General features: G+C 46.8%; 1 protein-coding gene across 2 annotated transcripts in view; it reads right to left on the minus strand.

Annotated features, from left to right (window-relative positions):
- The window catches only part of LOC122384618 (zinc finger protein 2-like), a 44,139-nt gene that overhangs the window by 18,154 nt on the left and 10,993 nt on the right, over positions 1-14,992 (minus strand). The window contains exons 5-6 of one of the 2 annotated variants that reach the window (XM_043372205.1): positions 14,184-14,271; positions 3,802-5,777 (exon numbers count right to left, since the gene is read on the minus strand). In XM_043372205.1, the coding sequence (XP_043228140.1) occupies positions 4,414-5,777; positions 14,184-14,271 (1,452 nt within the window). In that variant the 3' untranslated portion in view covers positions 3,802-4,413. Of the gene's footprint in view, positions 1-3,801; positions 5,778-14,183; positions 14,272-14,992 lie in introns of those variants that run through there. The other variant, XM_043372206.1, reaches the window with a different exon arrangement.

Below are 14,992 nucleotides of genomic sequence, written 5' to 3' on the forward strand. Positions count from 1 at the left end.
CAAATGTAAAAAAATAACAAAACTAAATATACAAGTTTATATACCCAATCTAATGCATCCGTTCAACATATCATATCAAAACATACAATTATCGCGTAAACCTGTACTCTAGTTGCTTTAAATGTATCCCATCATACATCTGAAAAAGGGAGAAGTTTGACAATCAACATGAGTCCTCTCGTCTCGTCTCGTCTCGTCTCGTCTCTCTCTCTCTCTCTCTCTCTCTCTCTCTCTCTCTCTCTCTCTCTCTCTCTCTCTCTTCCCGCTTTCCTCTCTGTCAAATCTATATTCTGTCTAGTGTCTACATGAAGACAGAATCAGATCAGACCACACCAAACCACCGTGACAAATGTTCTCCGCTCACAAAAAAAAACAGACAATTTTCTCCATCCGGTTGTATTGCCAGCCATGTTTGCTCCACCACGTACATTACAAAACAGTCGGCTCACAAATGTAGAGGATATATACAATCTTTACACGACGTATCATATTTACACGTTTCTATAGCACACCGTGAGGCCGTTAGTGTATGATTACAGGTGAGAGGTGAAGGAACCGTACCATGTAGGTGGGGCAGCCGTACGGCCGTTCCATGATGCGGAGCTTGGCCGACATTTCGACGGTACCGCACCACTGTGGTACCTTTTCGACGGTGTGAGAACGTCGGTGTGTCAGCGTCAGACTGATCAGTGTGCATGACATCGGTAATGTTTAACCAGGTTAGATGGCCGACAAAATGTCTTGTCACAAATATCACATCGGTTCGGCCGTCCTCCCATGCATATACAGTCCACGGCAAAAGTAACGTGCGGCTTCAGTTGTGGTTATTCTTTGCATCTGTATTTTAGGAACGAATTGCCAGTCTACAATGAAGCTTTGAATGCAGCCTACATGGAGGCTCCATCATCCTTGCAGCTGTAATTTTATCTTTTGCTGTATACTCCTGGATCATTCCGTGTTTGAAAATCGTTAGTCAAAGCCATCTGTAGAGATTGGAAAAACCGTACATCACTTTAGAGATGCGATGAACGTCGGTGCTTGGTAAGACAACCTTGCTCAGCAAACGTTTTGTCACACACATCACAGCGGTACGGCCGCTCTCCCGTGTGTGTACGGAGGTGGCAAATTAGAGTACATCGCCGGGAAAACGACTTCCCACATATATCACAACGGTGCGGCCGCTCTCCTGTATGTATGCGGCGGTGGACGGTCAGACTACCTAGCTGTGTAAACGCTTTGTCACATATATCACAACGGAACGGCCGCTCTCCCGTGTGTGTACGACGGTGACTACTCAGAGCACCAGGTTGAACAAACGACTTCCCACATGCATCACATCGATACGGCCGCTCTCCCGTGTGTGAGCGACTGTGGGTGATCAGAGCACCTTGTACAGCAAACGCTTTGTCACATATATCACAGCGATACGGCCGCTCTCCCGTGTGTATACGGCGGTGGCGGGTCACACTACCTAGTTCAGTAAACGTTTTGTCACACACATCACAGCGGTACGGCCGCTCTCCCGTGTGTGTACGGCGGTGGATGGCCAGCTTATAGGGCTCATAAAACGACTTATTACATAAATCACAGCGGTGCGGCCGGTCTCCCGTGTGAGTATGGCGGTGCCTGGTCAGATGACCCTGAAAAGAAAACGCTTTGTCACATATATCACAGCGGCACGGCCGCTCTCCCGTGTGTTTAAGGCGGTGTTTTGCCATGTTGCTGGAAAGGTTCGTAGAGTACTGACACCACTGACACTTCAATTTGCCGTCCCTGCCGATGTGACCGTGTTTATACTTGACGTGCCTGCTCAGAAGATCTTGTCCCAGACAGCTGAAGTCGCAGTGAGGACAACCGACCGTTGCCTGTCCGCCTGTAAAACATGGCGATAATGCTTGAGCTTGGAAATAAAAAATCACGGAAGTGTTTATTCCATACTGCCAGCCCCACTCAAAATGCTTCAGCAGCGGTCATTAGGTACTAAAAATGAATGATAAAAAGTTTCCCGTATGCGACGTAGCAACTTTGTAGCGCTTAATGCAGCGTCGTCCGTTGACCTACTGCGATGAAATATTCATTGTGTATGGGCCACCTTTACACGTAGGTCGTATTAAATTGTGGGCACGATGCGGCCGGGGGCGTGCTAACGTGCGCCATACAGTTACCATTATAATTGACAAAAACACGTTAATTGCTCGGAACCGGAAAGGCCTATGTGGGTGAAATGTAAATAACTGAAATTCACCAATAATTGAAATAAATTTATTCCAGCGATGACTCAGCTGTTCCTTGGCCGATTGCAATGAAACTTAATTTTCGGTGCCGGACGATGCATTACCATGTGTGGGGTGCTGTTGCACGTGCGCACGTGCAAGAGAATGATACAGCTCAGGAACAGCTGGGACGATTTCGCTCATATTTGGTACGCAGCTAGAAGTATTTAGAAAGTTGGCCAGTACAAGTGCACTGAAGTCTCACTTTGCACGTGCACATGTGCAACGGGGCCGGTTTTATATCTCAAGAACGGCTGGGTCGATTGTGCTAAAAATTGGTGCAATGCTTTTCGTTAAGTATGAGTAGAGTATGAATACGGTCTGAGTACGGTATCGGCAGGGTTAAGTAGAGTAGAGCCGATGATAGAGTGGAAGCGACGGGTACGGTAGAGGCAGAAGTAGGGGTAGAAGTAGGAGTACGGTATAGAGGTACCTAGAAGCAGGGGTACGGTATAGGTAGAAGTAGGAGTAGGGGTAGAGGTAGAAGCAAGGGCTCCGTCACGACCCGATGGTTGGGGGGGGGGGGGGACGAAGGTCGTTTGAAGTCGATTCTTCCCATGCAGCACCCATAGGCGTCATGTTAAAAATGAAAAATATTTAGGGGACACGTCCCCCCGTCCCCCCAGTGGCGGAGCCCGTGGGTAGAGTAGGGGTAGGGTAGGGGACAGGGGTAGAGTATAGGTACAGTCTGTCTTAAAAGTACCGCGCAAAGTGACGGTGGATCCATCAAGCCTGACCGAGAAAGGGCATGCTTTAGTTTGAAAGTCACCGACCAATTGACCTAGGGAATGGACGAGGATGTCAAATGCTTCGGTGACCCAAATTTAGCAGGCCCTTCCTCAGTCAGGCTCGATGGATCCACCGTCACTTTGCGCGGTACTTTTAAGACAGACTGTACAGTAGGGGTAGAGTAAAAGTAGGGGTAGCGGTAGAAAAGGAATAGGTTAAGGGTAGTGTAGGTAGCCTGTAGGAGCAGGGTAGGGGTAGAGTAGGAGAAGAGTAGTGGTAGGGTTGAGTTGAATAACGGCCTAACATACAAAAGTCTCAAACACCACGTGTCCATTACCAAATGTAAAAAATATCAAAACTAAATATACAAGTTTCTATACCCAATCTAATGCATCCGTTTAACAGATCATATCAAAACATACAATTATCGCGTAAACCTGTACTCTAGTTGCTTTAAATGTATCCGATCATACATCTGAAAAAAGGAGAAGTTTGACAATCAAAATGAAACCTCTCGTCTCGTCTCGTCTCGTCTCGTCTCGTCTGGTCTGGTCTGGTCTGGTCTGGTCTGGTCTGGTCTGGTCTCTCTCTCTCTTCTCTCTCTCTCTCTCTCTCTCTCTCTCTCTCTCTCTCTCTCTCTCTCTCTCTCTCTCTCTCTCTCTCTCTCTCTCTCTCTCTCTTCCCGCTTTCCTCTCTCTGTCAAACCTATATTCTGTCTAGTGTCTACATGTAGACAGAATCAGATCAGACCACTTCAAACCACCGTGAAAATTGTTCTCCGCGCACAAAAACAGACCATTTCTCCATCCGATTGTATTGCCAGCCATGTTTGCTCCACCACGTACATTACAAAACACAGTCGGCTCACAAATGTAGACGATATGTACAATCTTTACACGACGTATCATATTTACACGTTTCTATAGCACACCGTGGGCCCGTATGTGTATGATTACAGGTGACAGGTGAAGGAACCGTACCATGTAGGACGGTGATGCAGCCGTACGGCCGTTCCATGATACGGAGCTTGGCCGACATTTCGACGGTACCGCACCACCGTGTAACCCTTCAGACCCATCAGCGCGCATGACATCGGTAATGTTTAACCAGGTAACAGGTTATATGGCCGACAAAATGTCCTGTCACAAATATCACATCCGTGCGGCCGTCCTCCCATGCATATACAGTCCACGGAAAAAGTAATGTGCGGCTTCTGTTGTGGTTATGCTTTGCATCTGTATTTTAGGAACGAATTGCCAGTATACAATGAAGCTTTGAATGCAGCCTACATGGAGGCTCCATCATACTTGCAGCTGTAATTTTATCTTTTGCTGTATACTCCTGGATCATTCCGTGTTTAGAAATCGTTAGTCAAAGCCATCTGTAGAGATGGGAAAAGCCGTACATCACTTTAGAGATGCGACGTACGTCGGTGCTTGGTAAGACAACGCTGCTCAGTAAACGTTTTGTCACACACATCACAGCGGTACGGCCGCTCTCCCGTGTGTGTACGGAGGTGGCCAATTAGAGTACATCGCTGGGAAAACAACTTCCCACATATATCACAACGGTACGGCCGCTCTCCTGTGTGTATGCGGCGGTGGACGGTCAGACTACCTAGCTGTGTAAACGCTTTGCCACACATATCACAACGGAACGGCCGCTCTCCCGTGTGTGTACGACGGTGACTGCTCAGAGCACCAGGTCGAGCAAACGACTTCCCACATGCATCACATCGATACGGCCGCTCTCCTGTGTGTGAGCGACTGTGGGTGATCAGAGCACCTTGTACAGCAAACGCTTTGTCACATATGTCACAGCGATACGGCCGCTCTCCCGTGTGTGTACGGCGGTGGTTGGTCAGGGTACCTGGCAGCGAAAACGACTTGCCACATATATCACAGTGGTACGGCCGCTCTCCTGTGTGTGTACGGCGGTGGCGGGTCAGCTTACTGGGGTTAGAAAACGACTTATTACATGTATCACAGCGGTATGATCGCTCTCCGGTGTGTACACGGCGGTGCATGACAAGCTTACCATGCACAGCAAACGTTTTGTCACACGTTTCACAGCGGTACGGCCGCTCTTCCGTGTGTGTGCGGTGGTGGATGGCCAGCTTATTGGGCTCAGAAAACGACTTATTACATAAATCACAGCGGTGCGGCCGCTCTCCCGTGTGGGTATGGCGGTGCCTGGTCAGATGACCCTGTACAGCAAACCTTTTGTCACATGTTTCACAGCGGTACGGCCGCTCTCCCGTGTGTGTACGGCGGTGGATGTCCAGCTTACTATGTACAGCAAACGTTTTGTCACATGTTTCACAGTGGTACGGCCGCTCTCCTGTGTGTGTACGGCGGTGGATGGCCAGCTTACTGGGCTCAGAAAACGACTTATTACATAAATCACAGCGGTGCGGCTGCTCTCCCGTGTGTGTACGGCGGTGCTTGGTCAGAGTACCTTGCAAAGAAAATGTTTTGTCACATGTTTCACAGCGGTACGGCCGCTCTCCCGTGTGTGTACGGCGATGGCTGGTCAGAGTACTATTTTGAGAAAACGTTTTGTTACATATATCACAGCGGTACGGCCGCTCTCCTGTGTGTATGCGGCGGTGGTTTGCCATACTGCCGGAATGGTTCGTAGAGTAATGACACCACTGACACTTCAATTTGCCGTCCCTGTCTATGTGACCGTGTTTATCCTTGACGTGCCTGTTCAGAAGATCTTGTCCTAGACAGCTGAAGTCGCAGTGAGGACAACCGACCGTTGCCAGCCCGCCTGGAAAACATTACGATAAAGCTTGGAAAAAATACGAAGAAGTTAATACTATGCATGCCAGCACCACTAAAAATACTTCAGCACTGGCCATTAGGTACTATAAATCAATCCTAAAAAGTTCCCCGAGTGCAACGTAGCAACTTTGTAGCGCTTATTGCGGCGGCGTCCGTTGACCCCCGGTCGTGAAATTGTTTAGGGTGTATGAACAAGTTTAATCCTCGCCGGCCGAGGGGGGGGGCGGGTGCCGCCCCCCCATAAGGTTTTTTCGCGATAGCTCCGAACACGCTGGCGATAGAGAGCTGAAACTTGGTATACCTGACCTTTGATCCAAGCCGCATCTTTTGACACCAACCGCATTTTTGGGTCAGGTCAGGTCACTGACCTATGACGTCATAAGTGAACCTCTGCACGGTCTTCAGATGTCGCAACTTTGCAACGCCCTCACTGCCAGAGGAGATGTCACAGGGAAATGAAACTTGCAGGATCTAGTATCCATTATGAGTCTCACAACTTGTATATCTCGGATTTTTCCTAAAGGTCATATGTGGTCAGGTCATTTTCGTGACCTCACCATTATAAGTCAATGGGGAAAAATGAAAACTGCTATTCTGGCGCCGGGAACGATCTCCAACTATCTCAAGCACACAGAATCGTGATTTGATGCACTCCTTGCAAGGTTAGATGCGTCACTTTTGCAATGTTGACCTTCCGTGACGTCATTTATGACGTCATCAAGGTCATATTAGTTTTTCGTCAATAACTCCCGATCAAATTGAGCTAGCGAGTCGAGAAAGCCACCAATGGACTCAGGAAGACCTACCGAATCGAATGATATGCGACATGACCTCTTTCGACCAACTTCGTGACCTGGGGGTGCTGACCTGACCTTGACTTGAGGTCAACACCCCAAGTTGACCTGACCCAAACAAAAAGTATATCATTCGACGCGCCTGAGCGAGGCGAACACGATGCTGCCAAAATCGCGGCTCTGAGGCCGTTTTTTGCGAAGTTATTCACCAAAAACTGAACCGTACCCTGGGGCACTTGACCTGACCTCAGAGGTCACCGGTTGACCTAGGACCTTAAAATCGGGTACCAGTCTCTGCGTCTCGTAACGGCGCACACGCTCGTTTTTTCCGCGACGCGCTAGCTCCACCAGGGGCGAAACGGCGAGGGGGGGGGGTCGTACCCGCCCCCCCCTCGGCCGGCGCGTATGTAGAAAACCAATAGGTCCGGCGAGGGTTAAAGGAAAGATATGACCCCTGTCCACAAAATCTTAGAAAGGGTCATTTTCTGACAGATCTAGTTCTAGAATACAGGTTTACGCGATAACTGTATAGATCCGAGATAAGATTCGAGATTCGAGACAAGAATTCAGACAACTAGAATACAGGTTTACGCGATAACTGTATAGATTCGAGATATATGTTTAAGTGGATTATTAGTTTGGTTGTTAAAACTTGTATGTTCATATCAGTAGGGTTAACACGCGCACCGACGGGGGGCGGATATCCGCCCCCCCCCCCCTGAGGTTTTTTGCGGATAGCGGGAAAACCGCGCCGCGAAATTTAGTACAACTATTCTCTCATCAATTTTACACATGGTGTGCAAGTTTGAACCTCCTAACTTTGAAGGTCAGGTCACCAGGTCACTTTGAATGACCCAACCTCAAGTCACTTTTTTGCAACTTTGTCACCGTGCCAGAGCTACAGTAGATGTAGGAGGCCTTTGAAAGTCGCAGGATGTTATTAGGTCATTAGTAGCTACAATTTGTATATCTCGGAATTTTGATGTCGGTGACCTAAGGTCAGGTCAATTTCGCGACCTCCCCATTATAAGTCAATGGGGGAAAATCAACTCCCTGTTTTTACCACTAAAACGAGTGGGAATGGCCCCATACACCATACATGACTTCATGTACGATCAACCTTCACTACCTTGAGGTCTGTTTTGCTGTTGGGCAGCTGTAAGTTCATGTGACGTCATCAAAGGTCATCAAAGGTTTTTTGCCAATAACTCCGTACAGGAACAAGATAAAGCCGCGCGGATGGTCTCATTGTGTTCAGCTCGTCAAGACGCATCGAATGATATACATGATGACCTCGAGGTCACGTGACCTGAGGTCAACCTTTGACCTTGACCTTTCGAGGTCAAGATATATATCATTCGATGCGGATTGACGAGAGGATCACGATGATGCCATTAGTTTGTTCCTATCATGACTAATTCGAAAGTTATTCGAGAAAAACTCTCCTTATCTAGCGCCGCCATTTTGACTTTTTCGACCCCTGTGACGTCATCTTTGAGCTGACCTGAAAATGACCATTGTAAAAATTGTAGACCTTGTCCGTGCGTATCCGATGCCGTTTACCGCTTGTCGCTATCTTGCTTCGTTCTCGAGATCTCAGGGGGGGGGGCGGTCATCGGCCCCCCCCCCCCCGTCGGTGCGCGGGTTAAGTTTGTTTGTTAGGGTAGTGTGGGGTAATTTGAACATATTTTTACGTCTTTTCCGTTGTGCCAAATTCCAGCTCAGCCCTGGATGAAGAAAAACTGTTTCAGTAGCGCATGTGTCACTGCTTTCACCATGCAAGCCTCATTTTTGGACGAGCCGAGCATACCTTGAATAGCATAGCATTACTTCTCCACCAAGTCACGGTGTGTTCAAATTGCCCCACCGTGGGGTAATTTGAACATACTGTCTTTACCTGCCGTAAAAACGATAGACTCGCCAGCACCGATGTTGTTTGACCCATAAACGAATAGGCAGAGCAATTCTAAACATACCTTCATTTGAAAAATCAACACAACAACAAAAATAGCAGTTGCAGAATGCAGAGTATCAATATCTGCACGCTGCACACCGGTCAGTTGACAGAATTCGCCTCTTTTCAACTAACAGAACGTCTATCATCTCCGTTCGATAAAAACTCTACCAAACCTTACTTCATCTGTTATAGTGGTGCCAATCGGAACCTGGATATTCGGAGTTCCGATTCGTTAAAATGTCCAATTCGGAATTGATTGCACAAAGGTATAGTAGTCTGGACAACATTGGACGATGGCCTGCCACACTTAAGCATTTTTATCAAGTAATCGTGCGTGGCATTGATTGGCGAATGGAAAGCTTGTTAAGCTCTCAATATAATGAACACTTCGGCTGGTAAAATTACATGATAAGCAATATAAATGGCGGTTTTGAGTGTTGATAGCTGCATGATTTTGGGACATATTTGGACAAATAGTTGACTTGAACATTTTGGGACGGAAAATCAGCGAAAATGCCGGACATTAGACGGATATTATACGTAAATTTTCTAAAACTGGCATCGCTTATCTGCTACTGCTTTGGGTCCAAAATATTGGCAAAAAAAAACTGGGAGCGTTGTTTTTTTCGGAGCTATCCCTGTTTTCATTGAAATTCTCACACTATGTTCAAATTACCCCACGCTAAAAGTTATTTTGCCATTTTTAAAAACAGGGTTCAAAAGCAAATTTCTTGGATTGAAGGCACTGCTTAGGTCATTGTACAACAAAAGCCGTTGCGTATTAGGCGCTAGCAATGCAAGATTTTGCGCTGCAATGAAGTTGCAATGAAGTGTTGTTAAGCGTTTTTCCTTGCGAAATTGATTTTTTACACTGTGCGTCAACATCTTCATTCCCTGAAACTTTAAACCCCGGTCATATGATAGCCCTTTTAGTTACGATAATTTCTCTCATTGGTCTTATTGTCATGCCACTTATGGATTTTCCGTAATTTTGTGTTATTCACACTATGTTCAAATTGCCCCACATGTTCAAATTACCCCACCCTACCCTACTTCATTTAACTGTATATGGATTGGTAGGTATGTATATGCGCTTTTCGAGGAGCGTTACAGATCCGAAAGTTTGCTTACTTCGCTCGCTCGGTAATAAATTTATTTTATTTACCGGTGAAACCTCTACCAAATACCTGTACCTGCGCCTATACCTGATCCTAATCGAAAACCTGTAAGTGATTTGCACAGAGTTCAAAGCAAGATACCTATAATAAACAGGTAGATCCGATGTTTTGAGTAAAGCCCTGGTGACGTCACTGATATTTCTTATATGGAGAATTTCACCCGTAAGGAAAATATTTTACATACAAAAATTTGTATGCTATTAGGAAAAAATACAATCTTTCAATTCCACCATGAAAATTATATAATTTAATTAATAAACTCGAAATCCTTTGAGTGTTTGTCCCAACCCCCTGTTATACCTTTGGTCACGTGACTACCATGATACACTTTGCATTTTACAAGGTTATGACTTAAACGGAAGTAATAAATAATGCAAATGTATTATTTATGATGTTTTAGGCAGCAATCGTGTGAATATATCCTGAAATTATCAATAATCTGCTGAAAAGAAGTCACGTGATGTTACCAGATTGTGCTCGGACAGCATCTTCTTGAATTTCGATTTTGAGTACTTTGTACCTTCATTGAGGCCTAATAACGGACGTTTTTAGTTATAAAATGAAGCACTGAATCTAATGAGGGCAAAATTTATTCAGTTTTGCACTTTCAGGCCGGGCTATCCTGGCATGAACTTCGGCAAGTTTGTGTGTAAAGCCTATGGTGAAGGGAAAACTTCACGCCCGGCTGACGTCACAGACCTCGGCTACCAAATCGTGTCCGGTGGGGGCTGGTTCAAAGTTTAATGACCTCCTGAGCTGGCTCTCATCGTTTTCACTCAGTTTTGCAAGCGAAGAAAATGAGCCTACCGCGCGTGCTCTCTGCTCGGCGCCGGCCTCGGCCAGCCTGGGGCAGAGATGCACGTGCTGACGCCGCACCCCTCGTCCGATTGCGCCCATCTTTTGATACGATGGTCCGCCCGACCCAAAGTTTGTGGTCACCAAATTTCACGTCGATACGCGGCGCCGTTCCGGCGCATTAAGACACATAAGGCTGACGGACACGCAGACAACTTATAATTTATTAACAAACAGGCACGCGTATAATTATAAGACATATATAACAAACACTCAATAAATTATAAGTTGTCTGCGTGTCCGTCAGCCTGATGTGTCTTAATGCGCCGGAACGGCGCCGCGTATCGACGTGAAATTTGGTGACCACAAACTTTCGGTGGGGCGGAACATCGTATCAAAAGATGGGCGCAATCGGACCAGGGGTGCGGCGACAGCGCGTGCATCTCTGTCTCAGGCTGGGCGCGGCCGGCGCCGAGCAGAGAGCACGCGCTAAAGGCTCATTTTCTTCGCTCACAAAACTGAGTGAAAACGATGAGAGCCAGCTCGGGAAGTCATTAAACTTTGAACTCTGTGGATATAAAAAATACAGGTTTTCGATTAGGATCAGGTATAGGCGCAGGTCTAATAATTTATTCACCGAAGTGTATGAAAAGCAGTGCGGCGCTTCGTGGAAGTAATGCAGCAGATGGTAGCAGATGAGATATAGAGGATTCTTCATGGCTCCGAGTGGAAGATAAGGATATCTTTTCCAAGCGGGTTAGGTACTGAAAAACCGAGCGACGAATGAGCGATGTTTTTCTGTAACACGCGAGGAAAAGATATCCGATCTTCCACGAGTGAGCCATGAAGAATCCTATATCTTTCTATGTTGAGGTTTATTCTTAATTAATCAAATATTATGTTTCAATGTATTCATCTATGTAGAAATATATTAAAAGCAGTTTGTTTTTACTTCATAAGTTTCATAGGTACACAATCATTGAAAATTGTTCAACACTTTAAAAATTGACCTACAGGGTGACACACACAAAAAAAAAAAACGGTCAGCACCAAATTTCGAATAACTTCGGAAGTTTTATTCAGACCATCACCAATCTTCGGCCACTTAAGGTCACACCTATGTAGCATACATCCACCAAGTTTCAAGTCTTCACTACGAATACTTTTAGTACAGTGTGTGTTTTACGGACGCTCCACAATGTGCTCCAGGTGAGCGCCACGGCGCTGCAGGGCGTAGGCACACTTGCATCCGGCGGGCAAAGTTGTCGATAACCCGATGGCTGTGCACTTTACAGAGTGCAATGGCCTCTGGAGACAGTGCTCAGGGGGTGTGCTACCCCTGAAACGTTATTCTTATCGGGTTATCGGCAACTTTGCCCGCCGGATGCAGGTGTGCCTACGCCCTGCAGCGCCGGGGCGCTCACCTGGAGCACATTGTGGAGCGTCCGTAAAACACACACTGTACTAAAAGTATTCGTAGTGAAGACTTGAAACTTGGTGGATGTCTGCTACATAGGTGTGACCTAAAGTGGCCGAAGTTTGGTGATGATCTGAATAAAACTTCCGAAGTTATTCGAATTTTGGTGATGACCGCTTTTTTTGTGTCACCCTGTATCATCACTTGAACTCTTGCTTTTTAGCTATGAACCCTCGAGACCTAATCTTTGCATCTAAGAGAAGTGCGAGATAGAAATATCCCTGCACTGTAGACCTAATGGCAAATAAACCTCAACTAGAAAGATAATGGCCTCTAAAGCGTGACCGAAGTCGGGGAGCTGACAGAAAATGTTCTTTTGACTACAGGGTGTCCCATAAGTTCGTTCTCACATCATATTTGTATGTAAAACAGAGTACATTGCGTTTTGATATATTAATGACCCCTCAATGTGCTCCCCCCTCCATAGGCAAACACATGAATACATGCTGCGGCATGCCAACCGGCATGTTTGACAGCATAGCAGGCTTGAAGCTAGCCCAGACTGACTTGACATGCGCCGTGAGATCCTCGAGGCTGGAACAGCGCTCCGCTTCGACAAGCCTCGATTTCAGTATTCCTAACACATTTTTAATGAAATTTGGATCCGACGAGTTGCCTGGCACGTGATCTTCCACAAACACGTGTCACAATAGCCATTTCAAAACATTTCCGACTGTTTTGAGTCCTTCGTTGAGTCTAAGTCCAATTGACCGTGAGTTATGTACCCCGAAAGAATACTCTTAGACGAGACAGCTGGTAATCCATCCTGAAAAGCCTGCTTACCAAATTTTTAACGCTTTGACCTTTTTGATGGCCACTTTGGCGCCACACAGTTTTGGCCGCGTGGCTCATTTCTGATGGCTGACTGGAAATAGGATAAACTTGCAGTCATTGACTCCCGACAAGTCATCGGCGTCACTTGCTGACTGTGCGTCCAGTTAGCGACAGACATTGGCTACAGGCTGGATGGCCTCAATCACCCTTAATCGTCGCGAATGGCCCACGTGCTAACTTAATACCGAGACGTACCCGTATCGGATGCCTCTATGTTGCGGCGTTAGCCATCTCTGCAGGGAGTGGGCTCTCTAGCAAAAACTATTTTGTCTAGCTAAATTAGCTAATGCGGAGCATATTGCCAGTTGCCATGGCAACCCCATAAGCTAAATTACTAACAAAATTCAGCGTGCTCTAAATAAGAGAGCCTCTAAAAGAAAGATTTCGGTGAGAACGAACTTATGGGACACCCAATACAAAGTAATTCCCTTAACCCTCACCGGCACAGGGGGGGGACGGGTGATGCAACCCCCCCCCCCTAAGGTTTTTCGCGAATAACTCGCGTAAAAAGCGGCCGATCGCGACGAAACTTTCAGCACCCTCGCATTGATCAATTTTACACCTACCCTGAAAATTTCATGACCCTGACCCAAATGACCTTTGACCTGTGACCTCTTTTCCGAGACCATGTTTGGCCGGAATCGCGATTCGGCGTATGTCGGCTCGCATTAGCCGCGCGTTTGCAAGCTTTTCATGGTTTCAAACGTTCAAACATGTGATTTGATGTTGCACCCATGCATAAGGGTGGGTGTCAAGGTCACCTGAAGGTTAGGTCAGGTCAATGACATTTGGTGACCTCGGTTCACTTTTTCGAGTTTTACATGTTTATGGGCTAGTTTTTGGAGCTGAATTCAAATTTAGCAACCATTTGAACATTTACGAAGTAGTTTCGGTGCCTTCGTAACATGTTGCGAAGCTGTCAGAGGCGGATGGCAGGTACTACGAATACCCGTCACGACCCCTACCGGTTGACCTGACCTGACCTGACCCGACCTGGTCTAAACGCTTAACGACATCTGTGATCAAAACAAACACGATATTCGTGATCAGCACCCCGGAAAACCCCTTAGCAGCCACACTTTACGACTTTCTAACAGGTCCCGATATTCCCGACTTTTGGGTCATTGATCTGGCCTGGAAGGTCAACCGATGACCTAGGACCTTAAAATTTGGTATCATTGGCTTCCTCTCGTGACGGGCAACACGCTCGTTTTTTTCCGCGAAGCTCTAGCTCCATCAAGGGCCAAACGCGAGGGGGGTCATACCAACCCCCTTGTGCCGTCGAAGGACTCAAAATGGCCTGTGCCGGCGAGGGTTAATGCTCCTTCGTAGCAAACACACCACAATAGCGCCTCACCTGCTGAGCCCGTTGCCTCGTCTCCTTCGCCGACCGCGGCAACGGAAGCCTCGGGCTCCGCCTTGACAACACCATCACCGAGGGGAACCTGAAAAGGTTAAACTCGGGTGATGTCGCTACCACTAAGTTTTGCTGTAAGTGCACGTATGTAGCGGGGCTCAGCTGCAATAGATTTATTTGTTTTGCGACTGGTCAGTCACTGGGGCACATAGGCTGCTACAACTGTACGACCCTTATTGGGTAAAGAGGATATTTGATAAGAGGTCAAATTTTTAAGTTGGTTGTTAAGGCCTAAAAAGGTGTCTATCTGATGTAGTTTTTCACGGTGAATCGAATGGTGCTATTTTTGTTTCCGTACGAGGTCTAGAACTTCCCAAAAAAAAAAAAATTTCAAAAAATTTGTGTCGTGACATCATAAAATTGTTACGGAGCGAGCGAAGCGAGCGTAGTCTTTCCTTAGATTAACGGAAATTTCTGAGTATGAGCGGCCGGCCGTGGGGACGCTTTTGCGAGGCTTATATCTCAGCAACCACTTGACCGATTTACACGCGGTAATTTTTGTAGGGTAGCTTCATTCCTTCTACCAAGTATTGGACTATTCCCGATGCACGTGGGTGACCCCTTATGCACGTGCCACGTGCAAAACGAAGAGGTGTCAGTTTTGTAATTGTTGCAATATTTCGGTAACTACGTGGCCGATTGCGCTGAAAGTTGGCATGTAGGACGTAGGTAGGCACCCACTAGGCACTGCATATCCATGTGCCAGAGTTGGGGTGCTGCTGCACGTGCGCACGTGCAGGGGTCGTTTC

Source organism: Amphibalanus amphitrite, unplaced genomic scaffold (assembly GCF_019059575.1).
Source record: "Amphibalanus amphitrite isolate SeventyFive unplaced genomic scaffold, NRLGWU_Aamphi_draft 000194F_arrow, whole genome shotgun sequence".
NCBI classification, from domain to species: Eukaryota; Metazoa; Arthropoda; class Thecostraca; order Balanomorpha; family Balanidae; genus Amphibalanus; species Amphibalanus amphitrite.